The sequence below is a fragment of the Myxocyprinus asiaticus genome, chromosome 30 (assembly GCF_019703515.2).
Source record: "Myxocyprinus asiaticus isolate MX2 ecotype Aquarium Trade chromosome 30, UBuf_Myxa_2, whole genome shotgun sequence".
NCBI lineage: Eukaryota > Metazoa > Chordata > Actinopteri > Cypriniformes > Catostomidae > Myxocyprinus > Myxocyprinus asiaticus.
This window is the reverse complement of record NC_059373.1, coordinates 1,387,536-1,399,711: the sequence shown is the minus strand read 5'-3', so window position 1 is coordinate 1,399,711 and position 12,176 is coordinate 1,387,536. Positions and strand designations below refer to the sequence as shown.

The 12,176-nt window shown below is 37.5% G+C and overlaps 2 protein-coding genes and 1 non-coding gene across 3 annotated transcripts; 1 reads left to right on the top strand and 2 right to left on the bottom strand.

The window, feature by feature from the left end:
• Positions 1-414: 414 nt before the first annotated feature.
• On the bottom strand, positions 415-4,479 carry LOC127421612 (nurim-like; the record flags this gene model as incomplete). Its single annotated transcript, XM_051664760.1, has 3 exons — positions 415-2,322; positions 2,432-2,584; positions 4,303-4,479. Coding segments are annotated over 3 exons (549 nt in total), but the record flags the coding sequence as incomplete, so codon positions are not given.
• Positions 4,480-4,506: 27 nt separating this feature from the next.
• On the bottom strand, positions 4,507-4,579 carry trnak-cuu (transfer RNA lysine (anticodon CUU)). Its single transcript has one exon. It is a non-coding gene; the product is annotated as a tRNA-Lys (tRNA).
• A 2,830-nt stretch (positions 4,580-7,409) lies between these two features.
• On the top strand, positions 7,410-12,103 carry glmp (glycosylated lysosomal membrane protein). The gene is made up of 6 exons (XM_051664600.1): positions 7,410-7,576; positions 8,063-8,335; positions 8,437-8,631; positions 8,738-8,956; positions 9,285-9,544; positions 11,167-12,103. The coding sequence occupies exons 1-6, from the start codon at positions 7,478-7,480 to the stop codon at positions 11,336-11,338; spliced, it is 1,218 nt and encodes a 405-aa protein (XP_051520560.1). The 5' UTR covers positions 7,410-7,477; the 3' UTR covers positions 11,339-12,103.
• The last annotated feature ends 73 nt before the right edge of the window (positions 12,104-12,176 follow it).

Here is a 12,176-nt window from a genome sequence, read left to right as displayed (position 1 = left end):
ATGCCCCATATTGCCTAAGAAAAGACTTTTAAGACTGCCGTCTGCCACCCTCCTCCTCTACATCCCTCCCCGAACACCGGAGCCATTAACGGGAGAGTTACGCGAGGTGAACGGACTCACGGGAATTAAACATCAGCTCTTAGATAACACCCAGCACCAGCTCAACATTACAGTCCTGATTAATCACTTTTGACAGAAATCACATCAGATCATCACAGGTTATCATTATCAGTATATAATATAATGTAAAAGCAAATTAATTTAATACTTGCATGCAAGGGCGTAGATTTGTCTTGAACATTGGGGGGGTTGCAGCACCATTGTTCATGGTATAAATATTGGGGTGGGGGGGAGGGTTGTACTTGCTTGTTTTCATTATGGGGGGGGGGGGGGGGGTACCTCCCCTGAATCCACGCCCCTGTTTGCATGTATTTCAGAATTGCATGGAATTTATAGACATGTTATTTGTCAACTATTTGCTTCCTGAAAATACATTTAAATCTAAATTAAAAACAACAATACATACATCTGCAGTGTTTCAGTATTTTATGTTATATCTTCAACACTGATCTTGTGACACTGGTGGATTTTTAAAATACACAGCATGATACAGAAAAAGTTAAATCACTCTAATGACCCTTCACAATCTCTTTTTAATTTTACTGACCATGTAGCCTGACATAATTGTGTACCATAAAGTCAATATGTAAACATATTTCAAATGACACTTTTTCATAAAACAAAACAAAATGCAAATTGTCCAGTGGGTATGACGCATAATTGTTAAGTACACAGGATGTTTGTCATCCAAATATGTAACACACATTTAACCCAACAGAAATGTGCTGCATAGCTGCTGACCTCTTATGTGATGCTGAAATATTTTCCAAAAATAAAAGCATTGGCATTAAAGGTTATTGGCCCTTACTTGCTCAAGTTTCACCCAAAAAATTAAAATCCGTTCATCATTTTCTCACCCTCATGTCATTCTTAAGAAGTGTGACTTTATTTCTTTTTTGTGACTTTATTTCTTGTCTTTTTCCATACAGTGAATATGAATGGTGACTGAGGCTGCAAGACCCCAACAAACCTCTTCTTGTGTTCCACGGATTAAATGCATTTTCATACATTCATATAATTCTGCTTAAAGGACAATTCACCCATCTTTTTAATAAAAGCATAAACATATGCTGACCAACAAAATTCATCCCATATTTCATTATTTCTTTCTCAAATTAACTGATAGATCATTGGTTTGTTTGTGCATGCATATGCATGTATCATGCATGTGTGAGTATGTGTGTTGAGCCCTTTCTTAATGAGGAAATTCAGGGCTGAGCAGATGCATAGAGTGATTTAATCTCATGACCTTTGACCTGTGCTCTTTACAAGTGGCCAAAATGCATCAGCTCCTCTTCAGCTGATTAACAATACATGATAGATCTTGTGAAAATAAACAATTCATGCTTAACTAACTAGTTTGCTTTAAGAGCATGGTTGGCCTCATGCTCGGGCCTACCATAGATATGCACAAGGCCCCAAACCAGCAGGGGGCGTTGATGAGCTGCAGAAACAGTCCATAATTACTAGAACAGTATTTGATCATTTAAGTTTTACAACGAGTTATTCTTTCATGGCAGTAACAGAGCAATATCCAACACTTTGTCATATGAGTGGTTTGGCAGTTGTTGCTTTTAGAAAATATGCTGCCGGTTGGTCTTTGACATCCATAATACACTTGAAGAGAGTATGCATCCCAATGGGACAAAACCAGATCGCTCGGATTATAATCAGTTAAAGCTCTCTGCAGTCTGCACAGGAAGCACGCAATTGCACCATTGATAATAATGGAAGCAATATGGGTTTTTTGTTGTGATTCACACTAGCTTCATGTGTAGGCCCAATATGAGGCACCTGTGCCCAGAGCATGCCAAAACCATAATCAGTCCCTGAGTAAAACATGTACCAACAGAAAGACTAAAGCATTTTTTATGCAGGTGCAGACCCCAATATATGCAATTATTTTCACATGAGACTATCTTCTTTCATTTGTTTTGATCTCTGTAGAGGTGTTCAGTCATGATGTCAGTTTGTACGTTTAATTCAACAAGGGTTGCACAGGAATTTAGGAGCATCCAGAGAGTGAGCGAGCACCAGGTAAACAGCCAGCAGGAGCCGGTCCAGTGGGAAGGTGGGAAGAACCCAGAGAACCATGTGCAGCTCCACGCAGACTGGATGCCTGAGGTGAGAGAAAAGCCGCTGGGCGCAGAGAGACTTCAGAGAGAGCGGGTCACCTTGACCCAAACCATCATAATACACCTGAGACACAGACAGAACAAACGGAGGAAAAAAAAGACTACATTTTAAAGGTGCAAAAGACAGAAATAGATATTAAAAGGTGAGAAATTTAAATAATGATTTGCAGTATCTGTTTGATGCCTAATAATTTTGGATAGTCAAAAATGAGCAGGATACTGCAGATTATGGCCCAGCACAGGAAGTGTAAGATAAAACAAATGAGGGGAAACCAGATGTCCCACAGACAAGGGGCGCTGGTTACCGGCTGACAACAGCGCATCAATATCTAAACACAAAGAACACAATTACTGTTACTAATGATCTTTTATTCAATATTTATCACAATTATGAGTTTTAAATGAATTGTACAAGGTTATTATGGTATGGTCAGAATGTCCATCTACTGTTTAGAGAGTAAGTCAAGTCGAAGTTTATTTCTCAAATGCACAAACATACATCATGCAACGGAAATAAATTTATTTATTTGCTGGAAATAAAATGCAAAATCGGTTGGGCAAAATTCAGAATTCGTGAAAAGTTGAATTTACTGGATTGCAATTCAAAGCAGTAAAATGTCATTAGTCTAATACAAGACATAAACAATATTATTATTATTATTTTTGGTTAATTATTCCTATTTAATCCCCAGTATGTACAATTTACATTTTAACTTATTAGACAGACTATATCTTGAATTATATACACACTATATACATATATATATATATGTAGCATGTGGAGGCTCATGCTACTCTCCACGATCCACACACAACTCACCACATGCCCCATTGAGAGCGAGAACCACTAATCACGACCACGAGGAGGTTACCCCATGTGACTCTATCCTCCCTAGCAACCGGGCCAATCTGGTTGAATGATATACAGTAAATACTGTGCACAATAAGCAAATTTTCCGTATTCATGGGATACGCAACTAATATATTCGCAAACATATGCGGAATATAAGAGCACATAATAGTGCATAAGAGAGAATATAGCGCACTCAATTTTCAGTCTGATGAATGAACCAGAAATAACTTTCACCACAATCTCTTTCTTGGAACATTATTATATCGGACCACCAAACTTTAATTTGCGAAGCGCTTTAATTTGGTGCTGGTGCCGACATGAAACACCACACACATAAACAAACAAAAACACCCATTTTATACAGTATATACTGTGTGTATATATATATATATATATTACAGTAAAGTGACATGCGCCATGGAGTAAAATGTGCAAAGTGGCATGAACTGGCATTCTTGCAAAATGTTAATCATTGCATACTGCATAATTTCACATCCTTAAATTAATAGGAAATTTACATATTGTTCAGTGAACATTGTATACAGGGTTGGGGAGTAACGGAATACATGTAACAGCGTTACATATTTAAAATACAAAATATAACTAACTGTATTCCACTACAGTTACAATTTAAATCTTTGGCAATCAGAATACAGTTACATTCAAAAAGTATTTTGGTAACTGAAGAGATTACTTTACTTCATTGATACTAGTTGGAAATTTGTCCACACATTGTGCTTAAACTGTGTTCAATAAGATGTACAAAATGACACAGATCGAACAATGTATGAATACATTCACTGAGTCATAAAGACAGGTGAAGGAAAAAAATTATAGAAAATATAAATACAAATTTATAAAAAAAATAAATAAATAAATACTAATAAACCAACCAAAATTTACACATAAATAAGATAAAAAATAATAAAACAATTTTTATATATAAATATATATATAAAACCAAAATTTACACATAAATAAGATAAAAAATAATAAAAATAAATAAATTTTATATATATATATATATATATATAATGTTTTCAATTATTTATCATTTTAGCATATAAGAAAACATATACAGTTTTTATTATTAATAACTCGCATTTAAAAAATAAAATACAAACGCATTTATTGCAAAAACTGCAATAAAAATGCAAACATTCCATTTCGAACATATAGAGTCAACAGAATTACATGCAGTGCTGTGGCAGTGGTGAAGCAGTACACTGTTCTGCATAAAACCCCCAGAACATTCTGACATGCTCTCTTAACTGCAGCCCATGCCAACAGACTGTGCTGAACACTGAAGAGAACCAGGAGAAGTATATCCACAGCGACAGACTTTAAAACTACTTCCCGCAGAGCCACAGATCACGAGTAAAGACAGAAAAAGTTTTCCGCCCAACGTGGGGCTCGAACCCACGACCCTGAGATTAAGAGTCTCATGCTCTACCGACTGAGCTAGCCGGGCTGTGAACGCCACCTGCACACGTTCTATAATGACGACATCACGTATAAGCGTCACGTCTCAACAACAGTGGTTTATAATTCAATTATGTTTTATCTAACTGTAATATCTATACAATTCAGTACAATTATTTTAATACCAAACACATAATAGTCATGCATATGCTAGAACAATACTATGAAAATGTCACTGCATTTGTACTGGTCGAATATTGCACGATATTGCAGTAAATTCCAAGTCATGAACAAGATATGTCACATAAGACCACTTTTTACTTGCAGCCACCACCAAGTTGTTTAATGAAGTCCACTGGTATAAAATCTACTAAAAACTAAAAGCTTATTTAAATCCATTTATATACCGATGTTTCAGTTTTCAAATAATAGATTCTTATTATATCACAGTGTCTGTTTTGTTTGATTCAGTTATGCTTGCTCACCGGTCTCTGTGACAGCTGGAGACTTTGTAAACAGAAAACAAAAATGTGTCTGCGGGCCGCGGACATCAATGCTCTTGACCTGTCAATCATTTTGCTCGTTCTCATAGTGTTGCATATGAAGCGGATCATTGAGGCTGTGATTCCTAATGTTTGTCAGGTGAGGGCGCTATTGTGCTACTGTTGAATTTGACAGCTACAGGAACAAACAGTCCTGCTCTTTTGTTCAGTTTTGGTCTCAAAATTATCTTTGGAGGGCGGGGTTGTGGAAAGAGGGGGCGTGGCTAATTCAATGGCTCAGTCACGTGAACGTTTCAGACCAAATCGCTTACAGCACCTTTAAGTTCAGTCCAAACCAACAGACGTACAATTTTATTTTGGTCTATAAATATACTGTACATTGCACAAAAATAGCCTATTTTAACTCTTAATAATGTTTTTATTATTTTTATGCATCAACCTGTTAATTGTGACTTTTTTTAGAATGGGATTTAAAGTTTTTAAAGCGAAATCCAAAATCTGACGGGTCTGGATGGACCAGTTTTTTTAGTGTTGTACTGTTAGTCTGTTTGTTATTATTAACTCCATTTTGCATTTTGTGGTTTTAGTTGCACTCTGCAGAATGCAGTTAGTCAGGAAATCTTGACTGTTCATTGCATGACAAATGAATCCAATTTATCTGAAATAATCAAATGCATTTCAACAGACTGCACACTGCAGACTTATACACAGGTGGGAGACAACTGTCTGAACTTATACTGTGACACAGTTTGTATTTATAATGAAACTATTCATTCAAAAGATCCTAAATTTGGCTTGGCATTGCCATGATCAAGATTCAACAACACTTACTATATAAACTCAATAAATAAATAAATAAATAAATAAATGGTATCAGCTTCTTTGGGTAGCTAATGTGAAGAGCATAAAGTAACCCAAAACATCAGTGCACTGACCCACGTGAAATCCATTGTATTTATTTGCATAATTGGATATCCTCAATATCAACAATTACAGCAGAACACAAATGAAGATTTTTAGAAGAATATCTCAGCTCTGTAGGTCCATACAATGCAAGTAAATGGTGACCAGAACTTCAAAGTTGCAAAAATCATATAAAGGCATTGTGGCATGGGGGGCGTGGTCATGTGTCAGTCTGCGGGAGAGGGAGAGCGGTAAGGCTTATCATCTGGGTCGTAATTATCTCTAAAACTGTTGTGTGTGAAAATCCCAGGAGATCAGCAGTTGCAGAAATACTCAAACCAGCCCGTCTGGCACCAACAATCATCCATGTGATTATCTAATCAGCCAATCGTGTGGCTGCAGTGCAGTGTCAGGCAGATACGGGTCAGGAGCTTCATATAATGTTCACATCAACCATCAGAATGAGGGAAAATGTGATCTCAGTGATTTGGAGTGTGGCATGATTGTTGGTGCCAGATGGGCTGGTTTGAATATTTCTGGGATTTTCACACACAACAGTCTCTAGAATTTACTCTGAATGGTGCCAAAAACAAAAAACATCCAGTGAGCAGCAGTTCTGTGGATGGAAACACCTTGTTGATGAGAGAGGTCAACAGAGAATGGCCAGACTGGTTTGAACTGACAAAGTCTACGGTAACTCAGATAACCACTCTGAACAATTGTGTTGAGAAGATTGTCATCTCAGAATGCTATTCTGAGATGCGGGTTGGCGCTGTTTTGGCGGCACAAATATTTATTGTGAATTAGGCTGCATCCACACCACTAGGTGTCACTGTAAGTCCAAGATGACAAAAACAAAAAGTGACTGAATGCACCTTTAAACTACAGGGGCACTGGGTAACAGGTTAAACCAACCAGCTTAGGCTGGTGTTTTCAGCAGGGATAAGAAGCCCTTGAGGCTTGAGCCTTCACTTGGTTATTCCTTTATAAACACTTACTTTAGTGATCAAAACACGAAAACAACTTAGCGTTCACAATACATTTGGTTGAACTGTTTTTATCTGTTGTCAGTCACACCAGCTTCTTGGTGCAGTTCATTATTTCTACCACCAGATGGCAGTAAACTGAACCGTGTACAGACGCTTTGAGTAATGCATGAACCTATTTCCGTCACTAACTACAAATACAAATAATTAAAAAATCTACTTAAATACAGCAACGAAGTATTTTACTTACTTTACGCATTTGATTGCATGTAATGTATTTTCATATCGTCAGCCATTGTCGAAACGTAATAAAACTTTACATGCTTTTGCAGACTCTTTAGACTTTTATTTTGAAGGACACGTGTACTTCCGTGTTTTAGCAACAGCTGATCCCGGATCAGCACCGTTATCAACTGTTCGCTCACCCGTATGACACATCAGAACTAAACGCTGATCACAGATCAGTCCTATAGAGCTGCACGGGTCACATGACTGCTCTGAAAACACAAACACAGACGTCATGTGATTTCTCTATTCCGCATCGCAGTTTCAAACATGTCGATGATTAAAACACATTTAATCTGTTCGGCGCTGTTTGTTGTGTTCGGTTGTGCGTTTGCATTCCTGGGAAATGGAGAGAAATTCCGACGGAAGGTAAAAATTAATCAAGGAAGATATTAAAGGTCAATTAAAACACTTAAGACACTTGGTTGATTTGTACATGGGTTTGTTTAATGCTTTGCTTTTAAATCTAGTTTTTGTTTGTTGTTTGGCTGTTTATTTAAACTCATGCACTGTATTAAAATATTCTGATACATATCATAAATTACACTGAATTGTTATATAGTTCTGATCTGATAACCAACAAAACCATCACTGACCAGGTGCAATAGTACTGCCATGTTTATTATGGGAATGCCTTGTTTTTTGGCCATGGACTATAGTAATACCATAGTATTCTTTACAGAACATTGGAGTGTCAACATTTGATGCAATCTACAATTAAAAATATTATGCAACTAAAATGTATTTTACTATAAATAAATGGTATTCACTAAAATGAATCAGACTTCCCTGTACATATAAAAGTTTGTTTATGCTCAGTGTGATATCACTAATGTAAGACCTGACTTTTCTCAGGTCACTGTAGAACTGAACCCTGGATTGAAGCCCCCCTCCACACTGCCCCCTGGAGTCGGTCTGGTGCATGTGCGAGCACTGGGGGACAATGACACACTTCATTTCTTTCTTTATAATCATGGAGCCCCAACAGTGCTGCTGGTCCACAGTAACAGCACAGAATCAACAGTGCAGGTGGACTGGCCTGAGTTTATAAACCGCAGTTCATCAGGCAGCCTGAAGGTGGAGCCAGAGAGAAGCGTGCAGTACAGCCGCGCACTAGTTTTCACAAGGGTAAGACTTGTCCATCTGTCTATCAATCTGTCTGTCATTAAAGAAAAAAAACCCATTTGAAATTAGGGTAAAAAATGAATTCTTATGTCTGTCTCTCTCAGCTCTGGGAGTACAGTGATGTCAATAACACGGCTGACCCACAGCATACTGCCGAGTCAAGTTTTTACCCTCCTTACGAGCTCCAGAACTTCACCTGGTCAGGTTTGAACGCATCTGTCAACCAATCCGACCACACGGTAACGTTCTGCGGAGGTGATGAAACCGCCAGTTTCATCAACGGCTCCCTCTGTCTGCAGGTAAGAAGAACTGCAACAATCGACAGCTTTACGTCTGTGGAGATTCTTCATATGTGGACAGTTACTTTAGATTCATGTTTGTATCTGATATCTCCTCTAACATCAGTTCTCAGCGTTTGAGTCAGAAGGTCGCCCGTCAGCGTGGCCGAGCCTCCGCCATAACGCAAACTGCAGCCAGCTCCACGTGTGGTTGGACGGCGTGACGCCGCGAGCCAATTACTCGCGATTCTCTCTGGAGCTCCAGACTGTTGGCGACTCTGGATTCCAGGGAAGAGTAGATGTTCGTAGCTCCATCGATGATGAATACACTCCCTCCATTTTTAAGGTACAAAAACAATTGACTCTTCAGTATTTGATTGTACTTTGACAAGGAAGTAGATTTTGGGGCTAACACTTCTGTAAATCATGTATGGTTTTCAGTTTATTGCAACAATCTTCAAATGCCAATATATCGGTCAATTAAATGTCCTGAATGAAATAACAGTCTATCACTATTTCATTCCTTTATGATACACTCTGATGGATGTGACTGATTTTCTGCAGTCTCATTCTTAACACGACATTATGGCTGCATTAGTTAGCTGATATGATTGGGTAGAATTGTGTTTCCTGTTGATGACGCATGTTTAATCCGAGTGTTTGTCTTCTCTCAGGTGTCACAGTGGGTCTCGTCTCCGGTCAACACCAGCACTGTTTGGGGCTACACGCAGTGGAAACCTGTTGCGTATCGCAAACCCAAACCCGTGTTTGAGGACGCCACACCCTGCATGCACTCTGAACCCGTTTCCATGACCCAGCTCCCTCAGTCTGGTCTGGTTCAGGCGTATTTCAAAGATTCTCATACGTACGGGCTGAACATAAGCTTCGGAATCGCTGGAGACCCGTTTTACAACGTAACCAATTACCTCAGCTGGTGAGTGTGAAATAATGACTCAAACATTTACAAATATCGATATCACCCTGTCTGCCATTGGTCAGAGAAACAGGTAGTCCCACTACAAACTCATGCCATTGGTTGAGCAAAAAGTTGACGTGTGAGCTGCTCAAACAATGTATATACTTTGAATAGCTTACTTGTTATGGACTCATTAAACTAAATATGTTTTAACATCCCAAACAAATGTACTAATTCACTTTTTAAGACAGCACAACATTGAATGGATTGTACTTCTATCCCCTTTCTTTCCTTCGTTCACCTCAGATTAAGTATAATGGGTTATTCCATGTCAAATCAGCCACATTCAGAAATGTTTGATTTTGTTAACTCTTATGTAGAGAGATCAACATAAATGATGCTGAAAGCTAACATATGAAATGCAATGGATGAATGTTTACTGAGTAATCCATTGTTTTGTATAGGGGGTTCAAAATGACAATTTTCGCCTATGATTTTGGAGCAAAACTACAGTTAAAAAAAATATCCTTAGAAAGGTGTCAGCATCATGATTTTATTTTTACACAGAGATAGGTAGGGATATTACTAAAATAAGTTGACTTCAGCACCTCTTGTTGCATTATATGCCAATGGTGCGAGTCCAAATATGGGGAAAAAGCATTTTTTTGTGTTGTTTTTCCAAAGTTTTGGTGCCTATAACTCCAAAAGTATTAAAGATATCTTAAAATCCTTTTAGATTGTGGTTCAGAACAAACTTTCCTTTTTGTATTTTAATTTCTAAGACCCTATATGGTGAAATCCCGGAGATATGGGGCTCTCAATGGGGCTCCATTCGAAAATTGTTTAACATTTTAGTGCATCTTTGGAGTTTCAAAATGCAAGGTTTTGACATTATTGTTTTATTAGGAATATATAATGGTACACTTCTAGTTTCAACATTATTTGTTCTTCAGACTTTTTTGTTGAACAAGAAAAACTAGCTTCATACTGTGACACATTTGGTTTTCCACCATTGAAAATGGGTAAAAATGGACAATTTACACACGGAGCCACATTGAGAGCCACATATCTCTGTGATTTAACAATATAGGGCCTTAAAAATCAAAATACAAAAATAGAAGTTTGTTTTGAACCAGAGACCAAAAGGATATTATGATATCTTTAATACTTCTGGAGTTATAGGCACTCCAATTTTGGAAAAACAACACAAAAAAAGTGTTTTTTCCCATATTTTGATTCACACGATTGACATATAATGCAACAATTGGTGTGAAATTCTACTGGTTTTAGTAATAGACATACCTATCTCTGTGTAAAAATAAAATCATAATGCTGAAACCTTTCTAAGTGTATTTTTTGACATGTAGTTTTGCTCCAAAATCATAGGCGAAAACTGTCATTTTGACTCCCTTCTACAAAATAATGCATAACTCTTTTTGGTTTTCATCATCATTTATGTTTATCTTTCACCAGTAAATAAAAATGATCAAAAACTCAATTTTGAGCTCCGGTTGACACGGAATGACCCTACTATGTACTCTGATTAAGTTCTATAGTGGGTGTTTGGCCATTGGTGTGTTGACTCTGTGGGCTGAGATTTGATGTGTTGACTGAACTCTGAGCTCTCTTTTACTTTACAGGACTGTTTTAATGGGCATGGGCGAACCACCGGTCGACTCATTCTCCACGTTAATCATTGCCATCATGGCTGTTGGACTCGGCACTCCATTGGTGATTGTTATCGTGGGTGGAGTTTATATTTTGATCCGAAAGAGGACGTCGCAATCAACGGGATATGAGCCAATCAACTGAGACATTATGGCACAAGCTCCGCCCCCATGCACTTACTGACTAATCGACAGTCAGGTGGGCATGACAGAGACCGAGTGGCCAATTAGATTGTCAGTGTGCACGTTACTGATAAACTCTATGATAGATCTCTGGATTGGCCAATCAGAGTGTGGCGTTCCAGTTCTGAGGATCCCTCCTGTATTAATGTTGTTTGATTTAGACATGTTATGTATTGGATTTTATGTGTTGACATTTTTTACACCTACAAACTGATTTGACGATAGATCACAAAACAAAACTACAGTGTTATTTGATTTCATTTTGTTTTTACAGCGTAATTTTCCATACGTGATTTTTGCTTGTTGTAAAATCATATACAGTATATTGGCCAGATAACTGACTGTTGAAAATTGCACACATTTTTAAGACTTAATGATCATTTTCTCTTTAATCCTCAAATATATATACGCAGAATTTAATAACTGAAATGCCTTTCTGATTTTTCAGGGATTTGGACCGTTAGGCTTCAGTTTAGAACATTTCGATGAATTAAATATGTTTATTATTTTCTCTCTGTGTAATATTACGCATCAGTTATTTTTAAGAGAATTGTAATATAGGGGAGTTTATTAAATAAACATTTGACTCATAAATGTTTGGAGGAAACTGCATATTACTGTTCTTGCTTCCCTGAATGACTTTTTCAAATGTAAATATAGTTTTAAAAGCTGCAATAATCATCTTTTTCTCGAAATAAATTCTTCCTCGCCCCTCTCGTGAACTGAATTTTGTTTGTTTTGTATCGATGAATTGTTTGTGTGTAACAAATACAAATCAAGACATCTTGAATTAAATGTAA

Excerpts from the sequence above, each read along its gene's own strand:
- glmp (XM_051664600.1), top strand. The coding sequence starts at position 7,478 with ATGTCGATGATTAAAACACATTTAATCTGTTCGGCGCTGTTTGTTGTG. Across the intron at positions 8,336-8,436 it reads GCGCACTAGTTTTCACAAGG|CTCTGGGAGTACAGTGATGT; the intron begins GTAAGACTTGTC and ends TGTCTCTCTCAG. Across the intron at positions 9,545-11,166 it reads GTAACCAATTACCTCAGCTG|GACTGTTTTAATGGGCATGG; the intron begins GTGAGTGTGAAA and ends TTTACTTTACAG.